Raw genomic sequence first — 24,384 nt, forward strand, 5'->3', positions numbered from 1 at the left:
TGGTCTCAGAAATACATCACAATTTCAGCATTTTAAAGGCTGAGGCAAGGGAAGAGAGTCATATTACTTAGGTCATGGGCTTAGAAACATGTCCCAATGTCCCCAGTAGGCAGAAGTCAGGCAGAAGAGGAGAGTGGTGTCTCATTGGTGCTTCTTTAGGTGTATGTCTCAATCTAACACATGGGCAGAACCAGACAGAAGAGCCATATAACCTGGGTACTGGGTCCTAAAGTATGTTGCAAATCCCGATTAGTTCAGAACCAAGGTGAAAGAGTTACATCTCCTTGGTTCAGGTTTCACTTTCATGTCACAATGCCCTATGTGTGTGAGGCCAAAGCATTTAGTCCCATAAACTAGTTTATTGGCCCAAGAGATAGGTCACAAAGTCCCCTGTGAAGCATAGTCTTGGCAAAAGAGTATCATCACCTGTGTGCCTGGCCTAGAAATATGTCATTCTCCAGGTTGTCAGGGCCCAAGCAGGAGAGCCGCTTAACCTAGGTAATAGGTGCGGAGATATGTCACAATGCCCTACTTTGGGCACGGCTGTGGCAAAAAGTACCCACAGCTGTATGCCTGGCTTCACAATATGTCACCATCCTTCCTTTGTGCAAGGCCCATTCCAGAGATCAGAGTTTCATCTCTATGAGGTGCACACACAAATATGTTTACAATAATTTTGGTTGGCATGGCACAGGCAAGAATGTGAACATCAACTGGATGCTAGATCCAGTGATATGTACAATCCTTACTGAGAGAAGGGCCCAGGCAGGAGAGTCACATCTCCTTGAGGTTGGCCTAGGTAGATATCACAATCCCATATATGGGCTGGAACAAGTCTGGAGAGTCAAATTACACTGGTGCTTAGCAAAGATTTATATCACAATCACACTGTCAGAAAATTCCAAAGATGTGATTTACAATACCACACACGTCCTGTTTTCATGTGTGACAGTTGACTTCATCCATGAGAGATGATGACAGTCCTTACTGTCAGGTGGGTGTGCATACAAGACTCACAATTTCACCTGAGTTGAACCCTGCTTTGACTCCTTCTGTATAAACCAAAGACTCTGTAAAATATGTGTGTGTGTTGTAATCTTTTGTGATGTTTGTACAAGAAAGTGATTCAGGACATCACGCATGTCCCTAAACTGAATTATAAGAGTAAAAATATTCTCTGTTGGATGAGTCCACATATAAGAGTCATTATTATTCCTGCAAGCCCTGCCTAGGTATTTGTTATAATTTGTTCTGTGGTTATGAATCAGGCCTAACAGCCACATCACCTAAATGCTGGGCCAGAAATATTCCAGTATTCTTTTTGCAGGAGGGGTTCTGTCCAAAATATCACATAACTTGTGTGCTAAATCCAACTCTGTTGCACAATGTTCATTTTGGGCTGTGTCTAGGCAGGAGAGGAGAGTCATAGGACCTAAAAGCTGGGCTCAAGCATGTGTCAAAATGCCTCTCAACAGGAGAGTTTCTCCAAAAAAAGAGAGCCATGTCATTTGAATGCAGTATTTAGAAAATGTAAAATTACTATAGGAAGCAGGGTACAGGTCAAAGAAGAGAGTCATATACCCTAAATAAGGGGTCCAGAAATATATGACTATTTTGCCTGAGGACAGTTTTTAGATAGCACAGTCAAATCACCAAGGTGCTTGATGAAGATATTTGTCAAAATCGCTTTTGTAGGCTATATCTAGGCAGAATTATTAAATCACTCAGGAACTGAAATACAATACATGTCACAATTACACTTGTGGAAAGGTTTAGGTATAAGACTCAACTGTGGGCTTTGTAAATGTGGGATGGTGGCAACTTTTAATTCCACCTGGGTGTGTAATCGAGAGTCCCAATTTGAACTTTTTGCTGGCCCCTGCTATAAAAATTTCTACCACAAAGGAGTTTATAAATGTAAGCTAGTTGTGTAAGTTTCTGTGAGCTTGGTACAAATACGCAGCCCAGGACCTTATCTATTGCCCCAAGCCTAACAATGAAAGGCAAATATTTTCTATTGGCTGAATCCCAGTATAAGTTTGATCATCATGGCTGTGAGCTTAAACTGGGTATATGTTATAATGACATATGTGGGCAAAACACTACGCAGAAGGGTAACATCACTCAGATGCTGTGCCCAGCAATATGTCACAAAGCCTTCTGTATGCAGGGTGTAGGAAATTGGGTCACGTTAACTGGGTGCTGGACCCAGAAATACGACACAATTTCACATGTGTAAGAAACCCAGCCCAGTTATGAGAGCCAAAACACCTACATAATGGGCATAATATATGTCAAAATACTTTCAGTATCAGCAGCACAGGCAGGAGCATCACATCTTAAGGGTGCTGGGCCCAGCAATATACAATATGCCATAATTATCTCTTTATGCAGATCCCATGCAGAAGAGTAACATGATCTGCATGCTGGGCAATAATATGTGTCAAATTTCTTTTTTGTAGGCATGGTTCAGGAGAAAGAGAAGAGTAACAGATCCTGAGTCCTGGGCTCAGCAATGTAACAAAATCCTCCTTTTATGAAGGCCCAGGAAGAAAAACAGAGTCACATCACTTAGGTCATGGGCTCAGAGACATGTTCTAATATTCCAACGAGGCAGAGCTCAGGCAGGTGAGGACAGCCGAGAGTCACATATCCTGAGTCCTGGGCTCAGCAATGTGACAAAATCCTCCTATTATGAAGGCCCAGGAAGAAAAAGAGAGTCACATCACTTAGGTCATGGGCTCAGAGATATGTCCTAATATTCCAACGAGGCAGAGCTCAGGCAGATGAGGACAGCCATATCACCTATGTGCATCCATCAAAATATGTCACAATTTAACATGGGGGCAGAAACTATGCAGAAGAGCCACATCACTTGGGTGCTGCATCCTGTGATATGTCACAAAGTGCTCTTAACACAGCACCTAGCCAAGAGAGATACATCATACTAGGTGAAGGTTCTCTGCTTATGACACAATGCTTCATCTGGTTAGGACCCAGGGAGAGAGTCACTTCATTTAGGTGATAGGCCCAGAGATATGTCACAATGTACTGTGTGAAGCATAGCCCTGGAAAAGGGTACCATCACCTGTGTGCCTGGCCTAGAAGAGTCTCACTTTCGAGGTTGGAAGAACCCTAGCAGGAGAGCCACATAATGTAGGTGATAGACCCAGAGATATGTGACATTGCCCTCCTCCAGGCATCCACAGGATAAGGAGGATCCTTGCCTGTGCGCTGGTCCTTGCGCTATGTCACTATCATTCTGTTGTGCAGTGCCCATTCCAGAGAGGAGACTCACATCAACTATGAGGTAAACACAGAAATATGTCACAATAATTTTGGTGGGCAGGGTGCAAGTAAGGATGTAACATTACCTGGGAGCTAGGTCCAGTGATATGTCACAATATTTACTGAGAGATAGGACAAGGCAGGAAAGTCATGTCACCTCGAGGTTGGCCTAGGTATATTTCATAACCCCACCTATGAGCTGGAACAAGTCCGGAGCCTCAAATTACACAAGTGCTTAGCAAAAATTTATATCATACTCACACTGTCAGAAAATTCCAAAGATGAGATTTACCATTTTACCACACATGCCCTGTTTCATGTGTGACAGTTACCTTTATCCATGTGAGATAATGAGTTCTTACTTTCAGCTGGGTGTGCAAACAAGACTCATGATTTCATCTGTGTGCTGAGCCCTGCTTTGACTTTGTGTGTATGACCCAAAGACTTTGTAAAATATGTATGAGTGTTGTAATATTTTGTGACCTTTGTACAAGAAGGAGATCCAGGACATCATGCATGTTCCTAAACTGAGTTATAAGATGCAAAATATCCTCTATTGGCTGAGTCCACACATGAGAGTCATTATCATGGCTGTGAGCCATGCATAGGTATATGTTACAATTCACTCTGTGGTTAAGAAGGAGGCCTGACAGCCATATCACATAAATGCTGCGTCAGAAATATTCCAATATTCTTTTTGTAGTCAGGGCCCTCTCAGAAATATCACATAACTTATGTGCTATGTCCAGCTCTGTGGCTCAATATCCCTTGTGGACAGTGTCTAGGCAGGAGAGGAGAGTAATATCACCTAAATGATGGGCCCAAAATTTTGTCACAATTCTTCCTGTTGACAGGTCCCAGGCAAGAGTGTCATATCATTTGGATGCAGGGATTATAAATACTACAATCCACCAAAAGAAGCAGGGTACAGGCAGGAGAGAAGAGTCACGTAACCTAGATGAAGGGCACAGAAATATGTTACAAGAGCCCCTGAGGATATTTCAAGATACATCAGCCAGATCACCAAGGTGCTTGACCAATGTATCTGTCAAAATCTCATTTGCTATACCTAGGCAGAATTATTAAATCACTCAGGAGTTGAGCAAAGATATATGTCACAATCAGACTTGTGGAAAGGCTTAAGTCTAAGAGTCACCATCCTGCACAAGTCGTAGGCTCTAGTCATATGAGTTGTTACTAGGCTTCTGTTCTGGTCTCTGGTACATGGCAGAATATCACCTGTGGCCAGAGAGAACACAAGAAAGTCCCATCACCTATGTGGGTCTGGGCCACTGAGACATCACTATTCACCTTGTGGGTAGGAACCTGGTGGAAGAGTCACAGCGCCTGGATTTCAGTGACATATCAAAACCCTCTCTCTGGGCAGGGCTTTGGCAAGAGAGGAGACTCACTTCACAAAGGCAGTTGGCCTAGATGTTTGCCACAATGTCTATTCTGTGCAGTAACCAAACTGTAGAGTGGCCTCACATAGGTGTTTGTCCCAGGAAATATGTCACAATCTGCCTGTGGTCTGGGCCAAGGCGAAAGTGAAGAAACATCACCTAGGTACTGAGCCAAGTGATATGTTCAATGCTTCCTGTTGGCAGAACCCAAAAGAAGAATCACATCACTTGAATGCAGTACCCAGTTCTTTGTCACAATGCCCTGTAAGTGCATGGCCGAGGAAGTAGAAGAGAGTCACATCACTTACAGGATGGACCTAGATATATAACAAAATTCCTTTTGTAGAAAGGTTTCAGGCAGATAACTCACATCATCTGGTTGATCGTCCCACTGACATATGTAAAATTTCCCTTTGAAGGCAGAGTCATGATGGATGTTATCTATTGCTTAGCTGCTTGTTCCACATATGGCACAATTACTTCTGTGATCTGGGCCTAGAAAAGGAGTCAAATTATTCATTTGCTGGACAAAGTGACCTGTCCCAATGTGACACTCTCATATATGTTCAGAAATAAGTTTCACATCCCACACAAGTCCTGGTTTTGTGTATGTGAGTCAATTCTTTCTGTAAGTTGGATCAAAATGGAGGAGTCAAAATCTCAACAATGGGCAAGATTCATGTATAAGCACCGCAATCCCCCTTGAACATTGTGGTCCAGGCGGGGAGTCATGGCACCACAGGTGTGCTGAATCCTGGTTCAAATGTTAACAAACCACCTGTGGATCAGGTCCATGTAGGTGAGTAATTATTTCAAACATCGACTGCTTTTTATGTGTGAGATTTAGTCCCTCATTCCTAGACCCTGTTAATATGCGAGAATGACAATCATTTCAGTGAAGTGTGCATACAAGAGTCATATTCTTACCTGGTTGCTGGTCTCTGTTATGACACTCTTTGCACCATTAATGCTTTATATGATATACCTGAGTATTATAATCCTTCGTGACTTTTATACAAGTGAAAAACACAGGGCTTTACCCATGGCCATGAGACTGGCTATGAGAGTCAAAATATTCCTACAGGCTGGGTCCAGGTATGAGAGTTATTGTTGTCCATGCGTGCTTAACCCAGGTATGTGTCAAAATTTCACCTGTAAGCAGGGACAAGGAAAGGGAGTCAACTCACCTCGACACTGAACCAGTGATACAGCATAATCTCATTTGTATGCTGGGCCTAGTCAGAAGAGTCACTTCACCCGGGTACAGTTTCACATAATATGTCAGCAAGCCCACTATGGACAGGGAAGAAAAAAGAGAGGACAGTCAGTCCACGTATGTGCTGGACTCTGCAATATGTAACAACCCTCTCTCTTGGTAGAGTCTAGAATATGAAGGTGAGTCACATCATGTAGGTTTTTCAATCAGCGGTATGTCACAATTTGTTTGCTGAGCAAGCTTCAGGCAGGAGGTGAGAGTCACATTACCTAGCTGTTAAGCCAAACAATATTTCACAATGTCTTCTGGGTGCAGGACACTGTCAGAAGACACAAATCCTCTAGCTTATAGACCCATAGATACGTGATAATATCCCCTTTTGGCAGGGTCCAGACAGAAGAGTCACACTATGATTCTAACACAGTGATATGTTACAATCCACCCAAGGAAAGGAATTTAAGCCAAATAGTCTCAACACCTAAGCACTATGCCTATTAATAGGCCAAATCCCCTTGTCTTTGAGAGTGACACTATAAACTCTGAGCTGGGTGTGTATATGAGAGTAACAATTTCACTAGTATCCTGGGCCGTTGCATGACTCTCAACAATTTTCAAAAGCTTTATACATCACGCATGAGAGTTTCAAACCACTCTAAGGCCTACATATTCACATGGATTCATGATCTTACATATTCCCCTAAACCCAGGTATAATAGTCAGCATCTCCTCTATAGGCTGGGTTAGAAATGAGACTCATTTTTATGCCTGTGAGCTGGATCTAGAAATAAGTCACAATCCCACCTGTGGCCAGATCCACATACGAAAGTCACAATTCCAACTTTGCACTGCATTCATTTGTAAAACTCAGGTTCTTAACAATGGCCTTTGGACATGTAGAACGATGACAACACTTGCTTTTACCTGGGTGTGTAATCAAGAATCTCAAACTGAACTCTTCACTGGTCCCTATCACCAAACTCTCTATACCAACAAAGAAGTTCATACATTATGAGTTAGTGTTGTAAAGCTCTGTGAGCTTGGTACAAATATGCAACCCAGACTTTATGTATTGCCCAAAGCCTAGCAATGAAAGGCAAAATATCTCCTATTGGCTGAATCTCAGTATAAATTTGACCATCATGCCTGTGAACTGAAGTCATAGTCCCATTTGTGAGCAAAAAATGTAGGCCCGAGGGTAACATCACTTAGGTGTTGTGCCAAGCAACATGCCACAGTGCCCTCTCTAGGTAACATATAGGAATTAGAGTCATGTTAACTGAGTTCTGGACTCAGCAATATGAAACAATCCATTATGTGGAAACAGACAAAAACAAAAGTGAAAAAAAAAAACAGCAAAAAGATAAGAGCCAAAACACCTACATAATGGGCCCAGGATCTGTGAAAATACCTTCTCTGGCTCCAGCAAAGTCATGAGTTTTATATTTTCAGGATGCTGGGCCCAGCAGTATGTTATAATATTCTCTACATACAGGACCCACATAAAGGCGTAACATTATCTGGGTGCTGGGCCCTGCAATAGTCCAAAATTTCTGTTAGTGGGCATGATTTGAGATTAAAAAAAAAGGTGAATCAAATAACCTGATTGCTAGGTTGAGCAATATATCACAATCTCTCCATTGTAAAGACCCAGCAGAAAAAGAGAGTCACTTCCCTTAGTTCATGGGCTCAGAGATATAGTCCAGTGTCCCCAATAAACAGGGCCCAGGCAGAAAGGGAGACTCATATCACCTAAATGTTTCCCTAGTTATATGCCAAAAACCTTACCCACGGGCAGAAACCAGGCAGAAGAGCCACATCACCTGGGTACAACTGCAAGTAATATGTCACCATCCCCAGCATAGATAGATTTCTTATAAAAATAGATAATGACACCACGTGGGTGCTCTGCTCACCGATATGTAACAATTCCCTCTCTTGACAGAGTCCAGGAAAAAAAGGGGACTTCTGTCACCTAGGCTCTGCACTCAATGGTATATGACAATTTTTTCAGTGAGGAGGATCCAGGCAGTAAAGATGGGTCAAATTTCCTATATTCTAAATCCAGCAATATGTCAGTGTCTCCTCTGGGCAAGGTACTGGCAGGAGAGACATATTACATAGCCAATAGACCTGGAGATATGGGAAAATATCCTCTGTTTGCAGGGCCCTGGAAGAAGAGTCACATTATTTTGATTCTGACCCAGTAATATGTAACAATGCCCTAATGGAATGAAATTTAAACTAAAAGTTATCAACACCAGCTACTAGGGCAAGATATATGACAAAATCTCCTCATCTTTAAGGGTGACACCATTAAATGTTAGCTATCTGTGTATAAGAGAGTCACAATCTTATGTGTGTGCTTGCCATTGTATGACACTCTCTATAATATCTGAGAATGTTATGCAATATGCATGAGAGTTGCAATCCTCTCTGAGGCCTTCAGGCATTTACAGAATTATGATTATGCATATTGCCCTAAACCCAGGTATGACAGTCAGCATCTCTCCTATAGACTGGTGTTAGGGATGAGATCATTATTATGACTGAGAGTTGGCTCCAAAAATGAGTCACCATCCCACCTGCGGCCATATTCATTTATGAAAGTCACAATTCCATCTTTGTGGTGTATTCGCTTAGACTCAGGATCTCAACAATGGGCTTTGTAGATGTAGGATGGTAAAAATTTACTTTCATCTGAGTGTGCAGTCAAGAATCATAATCTTAACTGTTTGCTGGGCACTGTTAAGAAACTGTTTGTATCACCCAGGAAATTTTTATTACATGAGTTAGTGTTGTAAACTACTGTGAGCTTTGTAGAAATGTGCAATGAGTAACCTGACTCTTTGACCTAAACCTGGTGGTGAGAGGAAAAATCTCTCCTATTGGCTGAATCTCAACATAAGCTTGATCATCATACCTTTGGACTGAAGCAAGGTATTTCTCACATTCCCATTTTTTAGCAACCTATTCAGAATATTAACATCACTTAGGTTCTTTGTCAAGCAATATGTCATGATGCCCTCTGTAAGCAACGCCTAGGAAAGAGGGCCACATTAACTGCAGGCTGGAGTCAGCAATGTAATACAACCACACGTGGAAGAAATTCAGCAAAGTGGTAAGAGTGAAAACACCTAGAAAATGGGCCAAAGATATGTCGAAATACCTTCTGCGGTCCTGGCACAAGCAGGAGAGTCACATCATTAGGGTTCTAGGCCAAGAAATATGCCACAGTTTCCTCTTTATGCACAACCTAGGCAGAAGAGCAGCTTCATCTGGGTACTGGGCCCTGAAATAGGGCAAAAGATCTGTTCCTGGGCATTGTTCAGTTACAAGATGAGAGTCACATTACCTAAATGTTGAGCTCATCAATATCTCATAATCTCACCATTGTAAAGCCCTAGACAAAAATAGAGTCACATCACTTAGGTCACGGGCTTAGAAATATGGCCCAATATCACCAGTAGGCTGGGTTCAGACAGAAGAAGAGTCATATTACCTAGATGCTTCTTTAGCTATATGTCACAATTTAATATGTGGGTGAAAATCAGGTTGAAGAGCCACATCATGTGGTCCTGTGTACTGAGATATTCACGAGTCCCTCTTAGCAAAGGACCCAGGCAAGAGAGTTAAGTCACCTAGGTGCAGATTCCATGCTTATGTCTCAATACTTCATGTGGGCAGGACCAAGCAGGAAGTCACATCACCTTGGTGATAGGCCCAGATATACATGACAAAGCATTTTTGTAAGCATGGCCCTGGCAAAAGAGTTCCATCACCATTGTGCCTGGCCTAGCAGTATGTCACTATTCAATTGGGCAAGTTTCAAGCAGAAGAGCCATATCACCTACATGATAGGTCCTGTGATATGTCAAGTGCCCTTTTTTGGGCATAGCCCTGGGAAAAGAGCATTATTACCTGTGTGCCTGGCCTAGAAACAGGTCACTATTTTGCCCAGTGTTCAAGGCCCTTTCGAGAGAGGAGAGTGACATCTTCTAACTCATGGACACTGCAATATGTCACAATGATGTCTGCGAGCATGGCGCAAGCAAGAATGTAACGTCACCTGTGTGCTGGATCCAATGATGTTATAATTCTGAGTGGAGGGCCCAGGCAAAAGAGTCACGTCACTTCAAGGTTGGCTTAGGTAGATATCAAAATCCCATAGGTAGGCTGGAACCAATCTGAAGGGTGAACTCACACAGGCACTTGGCAAAGATTTATATCAGTCATGATGGAATAAAATTCTAGGGATTAGATTTACAATATCAGGTGTGTTCTATTTTTATGTGGGACAATTGCCTTCATCATCTGTAATGGTGAAAGCTGTTACTGTCAGCTGAATGTGCATATGAGAATCCCAATTTTCTCCATGTGCTAGGCCCTGTTATGACTCTCTCTATACGACACAAGGATGTTATAAAATATGTGTGAATGTTGTAATCTTCTGTGACCTTTTTACCAGAAGGAGATCCTGGATATCACTTATCTCCCTAAGCCTAGTTATAAGAGTCAAAATGTTTCCTATTGGCTGGGTTCACATATGAGAGTCCTTATCATGTATTTTAGATGTGTCTACAGATATGGCGCCATCTCATCTGTGGTAATTAAACAGGCAGAAAACGACATCACCTAAATCCTAAGCCAGAAATACCCCAACTTTATTTTGTAGAGAGGGCCCTAACAGAAATATGACAAAACTTAGGTGCTAGACTCAGCTCTGTGGCATAATGCCCTTTGTGGAGTGTGCCCAGGCAGTAGAGGAGAGTCATATCACCTAAATGAAGGGCCCAGAGAGATATCACAAAGCCCCCCCTTTAAAAAGCCCAGACAAGAGACTCATGTCACTTGGGTGCAGTGCTTAGAAATGCTACTCTTCACGGGAAGCAGGGTTCATGCAGAAGAGGAGAGTCATGTAACCTAGACAATGGCTCCAGAGATATGTTATGATCACTTCTGAGAACCTGTTAGGACACAAGAGTAAAATCACAAAGGTTCTTGGCAAAGGTATAGGTCCAAATGTCATCTGCGGGCTATAACAAGGCAGGATTATTAAATCACTCAGGAGCTGGGCAAAGGTGTATATCACAATAGTACCTGTGAAAATCTGGGGCAGGGATGAGAGTAATGATCCTGTCCTGCACGTGTCCTGGCTCTGGGGACAAGCGTCATCATTAGGCTTTTTATCTGGTCTCGGGTAAATGGAAAAATATCACCTGTGGGCAGAGAGAAAAAGGAAAGTTCCATCACCTTAGTGGATGCTGGTCCAGTGAAATGTCTCAATTGTCCTTGTGGCTAGGACTCTGATAGAAGAGTCACATCATCCGGATGCTGGTTTCAGTGACATATAAGATCCCCCGTGTGAGCAGAACTTAGGCAGGAGAGAAGACAAACTTCACTTAGGCAATTGGCCTGAATATACATCACAATGGCCCCTAGGTGTAGGATCAAGGCAGGGGAGTAACCTCGCTTTGGTGCTAGGTTCAGCAACATGTCACAGTCTCTCTGGCGGTCAGGGCACAGGCAAGAGAAAAGAAATATCACCTAGTTGCTGAGCCAAGTAATACGTTACAAAGCTTCCTATTGGCAGAAACTTCATTCTCCAAAAAAGTCACATCACCTGGGTGCAGTACCTAGTTACGTGTCACAATCCACCAGAAGTGCAGGGCCAAGACAGTAGAAGGAAGTCATGTCACTTAAGTAACCAACTTATATAAAAACCACAGTGCTCTCTGTAGGCAGGCTTCAGGCCAAGATTTCACATCAGCCAAGTGCTGATCTCAGTGATATGTAAAAGTGCCCTACGTTTCATTACCAAAAAAGATGTTACTTATTGCTTAGGTGCTTGGTGCATGTAAGTCACAATTTCAACTGTGCTCTGGGCCTAGAAAGGAGAGTCAAAACACTCAGATTCTGTGCAAAGTTATACTTCTCAGTTACACACTCAAAAATGTTCAGAAATAAGTTTCACAGTCCCACACAAGTCCTGGATTTGGGTATGAGAGTCAACACCTCCTATAAGTTGGGTTGAAGTACAGGTGTCACAATCTCAAAAATAGGAAAGATCCACATAGAAGAGTCTCAATCCCACTTGAAGATTGTGTTCCAGTAGCAAAGTCAAAGTACCACAGTTTGACTAAATCATAGTTCAAACATCACCAAATCACCTATGGATCAGATTCATGTATGAGAGTAACAATTTCAAGCTTCAACTGCTTATGTGTGTGAGATTTACTACCTCATTTGTAGGCTCTGTACATGTGTGAAGATGAAAATCATGTCAGTTGTCTATGCATCCAAGAGTCACAATGGAACCTGGTTGCAGATACCTGTTATGAAACTCTTCGTAACATTCAGGCTTTATATGATACGCCTGAGAAGTATAATTTCCTGTAAATTATTACAGGTGGGAGATCTAGGACTTTACCCATGGCCTTAAGACTGCCTGTGAAAGTCAAATATCTCCCACTGGCTAGGTCTAGGTATGAGAGTTATTATTGTGCTGAATCCAGTTATTATATGAGCTGAATCCAGGTATACATCACAATTTCACCTTTGGACAGAGACAAGAGAGAAGAGTTACATTATCTGGGTGCTGAGCAAGGGATACGTTATAATTTCCTTTTTAGTCAGGACCCAGTCAGAACAGTCATATCACCTGGATACAGTCTCAGATAATATTATCATGACCACTAAACCCTGGATTGAAAAATAGAGGATTGTCACGCCCCTAGGTGATGGGCTCAGCAATATTTTATTATTTCCTCATTAGCAGAGTCCAAGACAAAGCTCACTGGCAGAGTCCAAGACAAAGAAGAGAGTCACATCACCTAGGTTTTGCACTCAGTGGTATGTCACAATTTCTTCAGTGGCCAGAATCCAGGCAGGAGTGGAGAGTCACATTACCTAGATACTATAGTGATATGTCCCAGTGTCCACTGTGGCAGGGCACTGGCATGAGAGACACCACATCACCTAGCTGATAGGCCCAGAGATACGTGATAATATCTCCTGTTGCCTGGGTCCAAGAAGAAGTTTCACATTATTAGGATTCTGACCCAGTGATAATTCACAATGCACCTATGGGCAAAATTTAAGCCCTAATTCTCAACACTTGGTTACCAGGCCTAGTGATAACACACACTCTCCTCATCTTTTAGGGTGACACCTTTAACTTTCAGCTAAGCTTGAATATTAGAGTCACAATCTCATATGTATGCTGGGCCAATGTATGACACTCTTTACATCCGAGGGCTTTATAAAACCTGCATGAGAGTTGTAAACCTCTCAGCGACCTGCATGCTCATATGGGTTCACAATTTTACATATTGCCCTCAATTCAGGTTTGATAGTCAGCATCTCTTTTATATGTAGGGTTAAAGGAGAAGACCCATTATTATCCCACCTCCAGACAGATCCACATATAAATTCACAATTGCAACTTTGTGCCGTATTCCACAGTGTGCATTGTATATGTAGGTTGGTGACAACTTTTAATTTTACCAGGGTGTATAATCAGTACTCCAAATCTGAACTTTCTACTGGGCCCTGTTATGAAAGTTTTTACCACCAATGAGTTTATACAATATAAGTTAGTGTTGTAATCTTTGGACTTTGTACAAATATGCAACTCTCTGTGTACAAATATTACTCTCTGTGGTTATGAAGCAGGCAGAACAATCACATCACCTAAATTCTTGGCCAGAAATATTCCAATATTTTCTTTGTAGGCAGGATCCTGTAGAAATGCCACATAAATTGTGTGCTAGATCCAGCTTGGTGGCACAGTGTCCCTTATTGGCAGTGTCCAAGCAGAAGAGGAGAGCTGCTATATCAGGTAAATGATGGAACCCAGAATATGTCACTATGCCTCCTCTTGACAGGGCCCAGGCAAGAGAGTCATATCATTTGGATACAGTGTTTAGAAATAATACAGTTACCAAAGAAAATCATGTACAGGTGGGAGAGAACAGTCATGTAACCTATGTGATGGGCCAGAAATATGTTACAATCACGCCTGTGGATATTATTAAGATAACACAGTCAAATCATGAAGATGCTTATACCAAGGATTTGTCAAAATCTCATTTTGATGTTATACCTATGCAGAATTATTACATCACTAAGGAGCTGGGTAAAGGTATATGTCACAGTTACACTTGTATATAGCTTTAAGACTAAGAGTCACCATGCTGCACATGTCCTGGCTCCAGATATATGTGTTGTTATTAGGCTTTTATTTATGGTCTCTTGTATAAGGCACAATATCGGCAGTGGCCAGAGAGAAGAGAAGAAAATCTCATCAGCTACATGGGTGTGGATTCAGTGAGAAGTCACAGTCTACCTTGTGGACAGGACCCTGGCAGAAGAGTCAAATCACCTGGATGCTGGTGTCAGTGAAATATCAAAACCTCTTCTCTGGGCAGGATTTTTGCTAGAGAGGACACTCACTTCACTTGGGCAATTGGCCTAACTATTTGTCACAATGCTTCTTATGTGCATTACCAAGGCTGGAGAGTGACCTCACAAAGGTGCTGGACCCAGAAATATGTCACAATCTCCCTGTGGTCAGGGCTAGGAAAATGCGAGGAAACATCACCTACATTCTGAGCTAAGTGATATGTTACCATGTTCCAGTTGGCAGAACCCAAAAAGGACAATGATCTCCTGGACACAGTTTCTGCTTATGTGTCAAAATGCACTGTAAGGGCAGGGCCAAGGCAGTAGAAGGGAGTCACATCAATTCATGGTGGATGTAGATATAAAACACAATTCTTCTTGTAGGCAGGTTTTAGGCAGATAATTCACATCACCTGGGTGATGGTCCCAGTGATATATGAAAGTGCCCTTTGCAGACAAGGCCAAAGAAGGTATTACATATTTCTTAGGTGCTTGTCCAACATATGGCACTATTTCATCCGAGTTCTGGGCCTAGAAAAGAGAGTCAGATTATTCATGTGCTGGACATGGTTACCTGTCCAAATCACACTCTCAGATATGTTTGGAAATAAGTTTCACATGCCACACAACACCTAGTTTCCTGTACCTGAGCCAACTCTTTCTATGAGGTAGATCTTAGTAGAGGAGTCACAATCTCAACAATGGTCAAGATTCATGTATAGGAGCCCCAATCCCCCTTGAAGACTGTGTTCCAGTAGGGAAGACACAACACCACAGGTGTGCTGAATCATGGTTCAAACTTTACCAAACCACCTGTGAATCAGATCTATGTGTAAGAGTAATTATTTAAACATTTGACTGTTTTTTATGTGTGAGATTAGTATCCCATTCCTACGCCCTGTTCACGTGTGAGAATGACAATCATGTCAGCTGGGTGTGCATTTAAAAGTCCCATTCTCACTTCATTTCTGGCCTCTCTTATGACACTCGTTGTACAATTAAGGCTGTATATGATATACCTGAGTGTTATAATCCTTCGTGAACTTCATACAATTGAAAAACTCAGGACATAACCCATTGTCGTGAGACTGGCTATGAGAGTCAATTATCTCTACTGGCTGGGTCCAGGTATGAGAGTTATTATTCTGCATGTGTGCTTAACCCAGATATATGTCAAAACTTGGCCTGTGAGCAGGGACAAGAAAGGAAAGTGACATTACCTGGGTGTTGAGCCAATTATACAGTGTAGTATTATTTGAAGGCTGGGCATAGTCAGAAGTGTCAGGTTTATGCTGGTCCAGTGATACAATATAATCTTGGTGATGTGACAGCCTCAAAGATTATGTCACCAAGCACACTATTGCCAGGAAAAAAAGAAAAAGAGGAGTGTCACTCTACTCTACCTAAGTGCTGGGCTTTGCAAACTGTAATAATCTGCTGGCTTGGAAGAGTCTAGAATATGAAGGAAAGCCACATCACATAGATTTTGCAATCAGTGGTATGTCACAACTTCTTTGGTGAGCTGGACCCAGGCAGGAGAGTAGAATCATGTGACCTAGATGTTAAGTTAATATTTTCCAATGTCTTCTGGGGGCAGGGAACATGCAGGAGAGAAAAATTCCCCTACTTATAGGTCCAGAGATATGTGATAATATACCCTGTTGGCAGGGTCCAGACAGAAGAGTCACATTATAATGATATGAACCCAGTGATACGTCACAGTGCACCTGTGGGAAAGAATTTATGCCAAAATGTCTCAACAGGTGGGTACATTGCCTAGTAATATACCAAATTTTGTTGCCTTTGAGGCTGACACCATTAACTGTGAACTGGCTGTCTATATGAACATAACAATTTCATGTGTTTCCTGGGCTGTTGATTGACACTCTGTGACATTTGAAGGCTTTATACAGCATGTGTGAGAGTTGCAAACCAATCTGAGGCCTACATGTTTGTATGGATTCATGATCTTACATATTACCCTAAACTCAGGTATACTAGTCAACATCTCTTCTGCAGTTTGGGTTCAGGGATGAGACACTTTATTATGCCTGTAAGCTGGATCCAGAAATGAGTCACCATCCCACCTGTGGCCAGATCCACATATGAAGGTCACAATTCTGATTTTGTACTGTATTCACTTGTTAGACTCAAGACCTTAACAGTGAGGTTTGGACATATGGAATAGTGACAACGTTTGCTTTTACTTGGTTGTGTAATCGAGAGTCCCAGTCTGAATTTTTGCTATTCCCTGTCATGAAACTCTCTGTACTCCACATATTTATACCTTATGAGTTAGTGTTGTAAAGGTCTTTGAGTTTGGTACAAATGTGCAACCCACAACCTCACCTATTTCCCTTGTTCTAGTGATAAAAGGCAAAATATCTTCTTTGGCTGATTCCCAGTGTAGTTTAGACCATCATGCCTGTGAACTGAAGTAAGGTATATGTCATAATCCTATTTGTGGGCCAAAACTAGGCAGGGGTGTAACATCACTGTGCTGTGCCAAGCATCATGCCACAATGCCATCTCTAGGCAGCGTATAGGAATTAAGTCATATTAACTGGGTACTGGACACAGCAATATGACACAATCCCATATGTAGAAAAAGAACAGGCAAAAAATCAGAGCCAAGACATCTACAGAATAAGCTCAGTATATGTCAAAATGCCTTCTGTAGCTGCAGGAAAGCATGATAGTCACATTTTTAGCGTGCTATTATTATATATTAGTATATGCCATAATTCTCCGTGTACGCAAAATCCAGGCAAAAGAGTAACATTATATGTGTGCTGAGCCCTGCAATAGGTCAAAATTTCTGTTTGTTTGCATGGTTCAAGAGAAATAGCTGTCAATAAATCTGAGTGCTGGGCTCAGCAATATGTCACAATGCCCTCACTGCAAAGACCAGACTGAAGAAGAGAGTCACTTCACTTAGGTCTTTGGCTCAGAGATAGATCACACTGTCCCAGTAGGGCAGAGCATGGGCTGAAAACGAGAGTCATATACCTAGGTGCTTTCCTAGTTGTATGTCACAATCTAACATGTGAGCAGAAATCAGGCTGAGGAGCCACATCACCTGGGTAGAGCCTCACGTAATATGTCACCATGCCCAATGTAGACAGATTTGATGAAAAATAAAAGTAAAAAAAGAATCACAACACCTGGGTGCTGGGCTCAGCAATATGTAGTAACTCCCTGTCTTGGCAGAGTCCAGGACAAATAGGAGAGTCATGTCACCTAGGTTTTGCACTCAGTTGTAGGTCACAATTTATTTGGTGGACAGGTTCCAGGCAGGAGTATTACCTAGATGCTGTATCTAGTGATATATCACAATGTCCCCTGTGGGCAATGCACTGGCAGGAGACACATATCACCTGGCCAATAGGCTTGGAGGTGTGTGAAAATATCCCCTGTTTTCAAGGCCATTATCATTATTCTGACTCAGTGATATGTGACAATGCCCTTTTGGAAATGAATTTAAACAAAAATGTCTCAACACTGGGGTATGACGCCAAGTGATATGACACAATCTCTTCACCTTTAGGGGTGACACAATTAATGGTTAGCTAGTTGTTTATATGACAGTCACAATCTCATGTGTGTGCTGACCCTTGTATGATATTCTCTGCAATATCTGAGAACACTATACAACATGCCTGAGAGTTGAAAACCTCTCTGAGGCCCACATGCTTATATGAACTCATGATCTTACATATTGCCCTAAACCAAGGTATGACTCTCAACATCTCTTCTCTAGGCTGGCTTCAGAGACGAGACCGTTTTTAAGCCTGTGACCTGGGACCAGATATGAGTCACCATCCCACCCGTGACAAGATTAGCTTTTGAAAATCACAACTCCAACTTGGTCCTGTATTCACTTGTTAGACTCAGGACCTTAACAATGAGATTTGTAAATGTGAGAAGATAACAACTTTTACTTTCATTTGAATGTGTAGTGGAGATTCACAATCTCAATTTTTTGTTGGGATCTGTCATAAATATCTCTGTACCACCCAGGAAGGTTTTATGATATGAATCAGTGTTGTAAATTTCTCTGAGCTCTGTATAAATATGCAATGAAGGGACTAACTTATTGATGTAAACCTAGCAATGCAAGGCAAAATATCTCCTGTTGGCTGAATCCTGATATAAGCTTGATCATCATGTTTTTGAACTGAATCAAGGTATCTGTCATAACCCCATTTGTGGGCAAAATCTAGGCAGAAGGTTAACATCACTTAGGTGCTGTTCCAAGCAATATGTCACAATACTCTACCTAGGCAGGGCCTAGGAAAGAGTGTCACATTAACTGGGGGCTGGAACCAGCAATATGCTACAACAACACGTGGAAGAATACCAGCAAAGTTATGAGAGCCAAAACACGTACAGAAAGGGAACAAGATATATCAAAATACCTTCTGTGGCTCTGGCACAAGCAGGAGAGTCATATCATTAGGGGACTGGGCCAAGCAATATGCCCTAATTCCCTCTTTACGCATGACCTAGGCAGAAGAGTAACATCATCCAGGTGTTGGGCCCTGAAATACAGCAAAAGTCTTGTTTGTGGGGGTTGTTCAGCAACCAGACAAGAATTACGTTACCTAAGTGCTGGGCTCATTAACATTTCACAGTCTTCTTATTGTCAAAGCGCAGACAGAATAAGAGAGTCACATCAGATAGGTTATGTGCTCAGAGATATGGCCAAATGTCACCAGTAGGCAGGGATCAGGCAGAAAAAGCACCTAGGTGCTTCTTTAGGTATATGTCACACTTTAATATGTGGGAAAAAACAAGGCTGAATACCATATCACATGGTCCTGGGTCCTGAGATATGCACAAGCCCCCCTTAGAAAAGGACCCCGTCAAGAGAGTTACATCACCTAACTGCAGGTTCCACACATATGTCACAATGCTCCATGTGGGCAGGGTCAAGCAGGAAGTCACATCACCTAGGTGATAGGCATAGAGATATGTCACAAAGCTTTTCTTTTCTTTCTTCCTTTTTTCTTTTTTTTTGAGATGGAGCCTCGCTCTGTTGCCCAGAGTGGAGTGCAGTGGCACGATCTCGGCTCACTGCAAGCTCCGACTCCTGGGTTCACGCCATTCTCCCACCTCAGCCTCCCAAGTAGCTGGGACTTCAGGCACCTGCCATGGCACCTGGCTTATTTTTTGTATTGTTAGTAGAGATGGGGTTTCACCGTGTTAGCCAGGATGGTCTCGATCTCCTCACCTCGTGATCCACCCGCCTCGGCCTCCCAAAGTGCTGGGATTACAGGTGTGAGTCACCATGCCCAGTCATAAAGCTTTTCTTAAAGCCTGTCCCTGGCTGAACAGTACCATCACCTTTGTGTCTGGCCTAGCAATGTGTCACTCTTCAGATGGGCAGATCCCAAGCAGAAGAGTCATATTACCTGCATGATAGGCCCTTTGATATGTCAAAATGCCTTCTGTTGGGCATGGCCCTTGCAAAAAAAAAAAAAAAGTATCATCACCTGTGTGCCTGGCCTATGAATATGTGACTATCCTATCCTATGTGCACTGCCCATTCCAGAGAGGAGAGTTACATCTTTTAAGTGACGGACACAGTAATATGTCACAACGATGTCTGTGTCATGGTGCAGTCAAGAATATAACATTACCTGGTTACTGCATCCAGTGATGTCAAAATTCTTACTGAGAGCAGGGCCCAGGGAGAAGAGTCAAACCACTTCAAGGCTGGCCCTGGGAGATCTCAAAATTTTATATGTAGGCTTCAACCAGTCTTAAGAATGAAATCACAATGGTGCATGACAAAGATTTGTATCACAGTCATGATGGAATAAAATTCTAGAAATTAGATTTACAATACCGCACATGCCCTATTTTCATGTAGAAGAGTTGCCTTCATCCGTCTATGATGGTGAAAGTTCTTGCTGTCAGCTGGGTTTGCATATGAGACTGACAATTTTCTCGGTGTGCTAGGCCCTGTTATGGCATTCTTTATACAACACAAGGGTGTAACAAAACATGTGTGAGTGTTGTAGTCTTCTGTGACATTTTTACCAGGAAGAGATTATTGACATCACTTATGTTCCTAAACCTAGTTATAAAAGTCAAAATTTCTCCTATTGGCTGGGTTCACATATGACAGTCACTATCATGGCTGTTAGTTGTGCCTAGGTATATGCTCCCATGCTCTCTGTGGTTATTAAATGGGCAGAAAAACCACATCACCTAAACCATGAGCCAAAAATGTTCCAATATTTTATTTGCAGGAAGGGCCATAACAGAAAAGCCACAAAATTTGGTAATAGGCCCAGGTCGTTGGCATAATGTCCTTGCTGGAGAGTGTCCACACAGGAGAGGAGAGTCATATAACCTAAATGATGGGCCCAGAGAAATGTCACAATGCCTCCTATTGAAAGGGCCCAGGCAAGAGGGTCATGTCATTTAAATGCAGTGCTTAGAAATGCTACACTCTTCACTGGAAGCAGGGTTCATGCAGGAGAGAAAAGTCAAATACCCTAGATGATGGGTCCAGAGATTTGTTACGATCCCTTCTGAGGACACTGTTAAGACAGGGAAGTCAAATCACCAAGGTTTTTGGCCAATGTATATATCAAACTGTTATCTCTGGGCTATAAATAGGCAGGATTATTAAATCACTCAGGAGCTTGGCAAAGGTGTATGTCACAACACCACCTGTGGAAAGGTTCAGGGATGAGAGTCACCATCCTGCAAATGTTCTGGCTCTAGGTACAGGAGTTGTTATTATAATTTTTATCTTCTCTCAAGTATATGGCACATTATCACCTGTGGGCAGGGAGAAGAAAGGAAAGTCACATCATCAGAGTCGGTGCTGGTCCAGTGAAATGTCACAATCCTTCTTGTGGGCAGGACTCTGGAAGAAGATTCACATCGCCTGGATGCTGATTTCAGTGATATATCTAAATTCCTTCTGTGGACAAGGCAGGCGTAGGAAGGAGAGGAGAAAAACTGCTCCTAGGCAATTTGCCTGGATATATGTCACAACTGTCCCTATGGGCAGGAAAATGCAGGAGAATGACCCCACCTTTGTGCTGAGTTCAGCAATATGTTACAATCTCTCTGGTGATCAGGGCTCAGGCAAGAGAGAAAAAAAATCACCTAGGTGCTCAGCGAAGTGATATGTTACAAATCTTTCTATTGGCAGAACTCCACCCAAAAATGAGTCACATCACCTGGGTGCAGTATCCTGTTATGTGTCACTAGGCAACATAAGTGCAGGACCAAGGCAGTAGAAAGAAATGACATCACTTACATGATAGAGCCAGATAAAAGCCATAATGCTCTTTGTAGCTGTGTTTCAGGCCAAGATTTTACATCGGCTGGGCGCTGGTCCCAGAGATATGTAAAAGTGCCCTCTGTCGCATTCCCAAAAAGGTGTTACACGTTGCTTAGGTGCTTGGCGAATGTATGTCGCAATTTCAACTGTCCTCTGGGCCTAGATAAGAGATGCAAAACACTCATAGGCTGGGCAAAGCCATGTTTCTCAATCACACACTCAAAAATGGTCAGAAGTAAGTTTCACAGTCCCATACTAGTCCTGCCTTCAGGTATGAGAGTTAACATCTCCTATCAGTTTGGTCGAAGTACAGGAGTCACAGTCTCAACAATGGGCAAGATCCATGTATAAGAGCCCCAACTCTGGCCAGGCACTGTGGTTCATGCCTGTAATCCCAGCACTTTGGGAGGCCGAGGTGGGTGGATCACCTGAGGTCAGGAGTGGCCAACATGGTGAAACCCCGCCTCTACTAAACACAGAAAAAATTAGCTGGGCATGGTGGCAGGTGCCTGTAGTCCCAGGTACTCAGGAGGCTGAGGCAGAAGTATCACTTGAACCCAGGAAGTGGAGGATGCCGTGAGCTGAGATGGCACCACTGCACACCAGTCTGGGCAATAAGAGAAAAACTCTGTCTCAAAACAACAACAACAACAATAACAAAAACCCCACTCACACTTGAAGATTGTGTTCCAGTAGGAGAGTCAAAGCACCACAGGTCTGCTGAGTCATGCTTCAAATGTCACCAAACCACCTGTGGATCAGATTCATGTATGAGAGTAAGAAAAATTTCTACTGCTTATGTGTGTGAGATTTAATATCTGATTTGTAGGCTTTGTTCATGTGTGAGAATGACAATTGTGTCAGCTGGGTGGGTGTCCAAGACTCCCAATAGCACCTGGTCACTGGTGCCTGTTATGACATCCTTTGTACCACTCAGACTTTATGTGATATGACAGAGTAGCGTACTTTTCTATGAATTCTTACATACGTGAGATTGAGGAATTTAACCATGGTAGTAAGACTGTCTAAGGGAATCAAAATAAATCCCCTGGCTGGGTCCAGGCATGAGAGTTATTATTGTGCATATGAGCTGAATCCAGGTCTATGTCACAGTTTCACCTTTGGACAGAGGCAAGAGAAGAGTCACATCACCTGGGTCCTGAATCAGGGAAACAGTATAATCTCCTTTTAGGCAGGACCCAATCATAAGAGTCATATCAGGTGGGTACAGTCTCAAATAATATGTCAATATGCCCACCATATACAGGATTGAATAAATAGTGGACAGTCACATCCCCTAGGTGCTGAGCTCAATAGCATGTTATATTTCCCTCTTTTGGCAGAGTCCATAACAAAGAGGAGAGTCATATCACCTAGGTTTTGCACTCAGTGTTCTGCAACAGCTTCTTCAATGGGAAGGATCCAGTCAGGAGGGTAGAGTCATATTACATAGATGCTATATCTAGCAATATGTCAAAATGTTACCTGTGGACAAGACATTGGCAGGAGAGACATATTCCTTAGCTGAAAGACACAGAGATGTTTGATAACATCCACTGTTTGCAGGGCTCAGGAGAAGAATTACATTATGATGATTCTGTCCCAGTGATATGTAACAATGCATTCATGAAAAGGAATTTGACGCAAAAAGTATCAAAACCTGGGCACTAGGCCTAGTGATACGACACAATATCTTCATCTTTGAGGGTAACACCTGTAAATTTTGGCTGACCATGTATATTAGTGTCACAATCTCATGTGTATGCTGGGCCAATATATTACACTCTCTAAAATACCCGTGGGGTTTATGAAACCTGCGTGAGAATTGCAAACCTCTCTGAGGCCCACATGCTTATAGGGACTCACAGTCATACATATTATCCTAAACCTAGGTTTGGTAGTCAACATCTCTCCTGCAGACAGGGTTAAGGGGGAAGACCTATGATTAAGCCTGTGAGCTGGGTCCAGAAATGAATCACCGTTTTCCCTGTGGCCAGATCCACATATAAAAGTCACAATTCACACTTTGTGCTGTATTCCCTTGCTAGACTCAAGATCTCAACAGTGGGCACTGTAAATGTGGAATGGTGACAACTTTTATTTTCAACTGATTGTGTAAGCTAGAGTCATAATCTGAACTTTGTGCTGGGCCCTGTTATGCAACTCTCTACCAACAAAGAGTTTATACAATGCAAGTTATTGTTGAAAGATTCTATGAGCTTGGTACAAATATGCAACCCAGGATTTAACCTATTGCAGTAAGCCTAATGATGAAAGGCAAAATATCTTTTATTGGGTGAATCCCAATATAAAGTTCATCATAATGCCTGTGAAGTGGACCTAAGTATATGTCATACATGAGAGCCAAAGCACCTACCTAATGGGCACAAGAGACATCAAAATATTTGACTCCAGCACAGGCAGGGAGTCAAATTTTAAAAATACTGGGTTCAACAATGTGCAATATGCCATAATTTTCTTTTTATGCAGAACCCAGGTAGAAGAGTAATATCACCTGGGTGCTGGACCCTGCAATAGGTCAAAATTCCTTTCTGTGGGCATCATTCGGGAAAAAGAGGAGAGTCACATATCCTGAGTGCTCTGCCCAACAATGAGTCAATATCCTTATTTTGAAGGCCCAGGCAGAAAAAAAGAGTCACATCACTTCAGTCTTGGTCTCAGACATGTGTCCCCATAGCCCCTCTAGGCATGGCACAGGCAGATTAGGAGAGTCATATCACCTAGGTGCTTCCCTAGGAATATGTCACAGC

The 24,384-nt window shown here is 42.4% G+C and overlaps 1 protein-coding gene across 1 annotated transcript; it reads right to left on the minus strand.

Annotated features, from left to right (window-relative positions):
* Window positions 1-5,167: 5,167 nt before the first annotated feature.
* Window positions 5,168-11,082, minus strand: LOC129395745 (testis-specific basic protein Y 2). The gene is made up of 4 exons (XM_055107174.2): window positions 11,005-11,082; window positions 8,828-8,945; window positions 5,879-5,984; window positions 5,168-5,186 (listed from the first exon to the last, which is right to left on the minus strand). The coding sequence occupies exons 1-4, from the start codon at window positions 11,080-11,082 to the stop codon at window positions 5,168-5,170; spliced, it is 321 nt and encodes a 106-aa protein (XP_054963149.1).
* Window positions 11,083-24,384: the final 13,302 nt, after the last annotated feature.

This window comes from Pan paniscus, chromosome Y (genome assembly GCF_029289425.2).
Source record: "Pan paniscus chromosome Y, NHGRI_mPanPan1-v2.0_pri, whole genome shotgun sequence".
NCBI classification, from domain to species: Eukaryota; Metazoa; Chordata; class Mammalia; order Primates; family Hominidae; genus Pan; species Pan paniscus.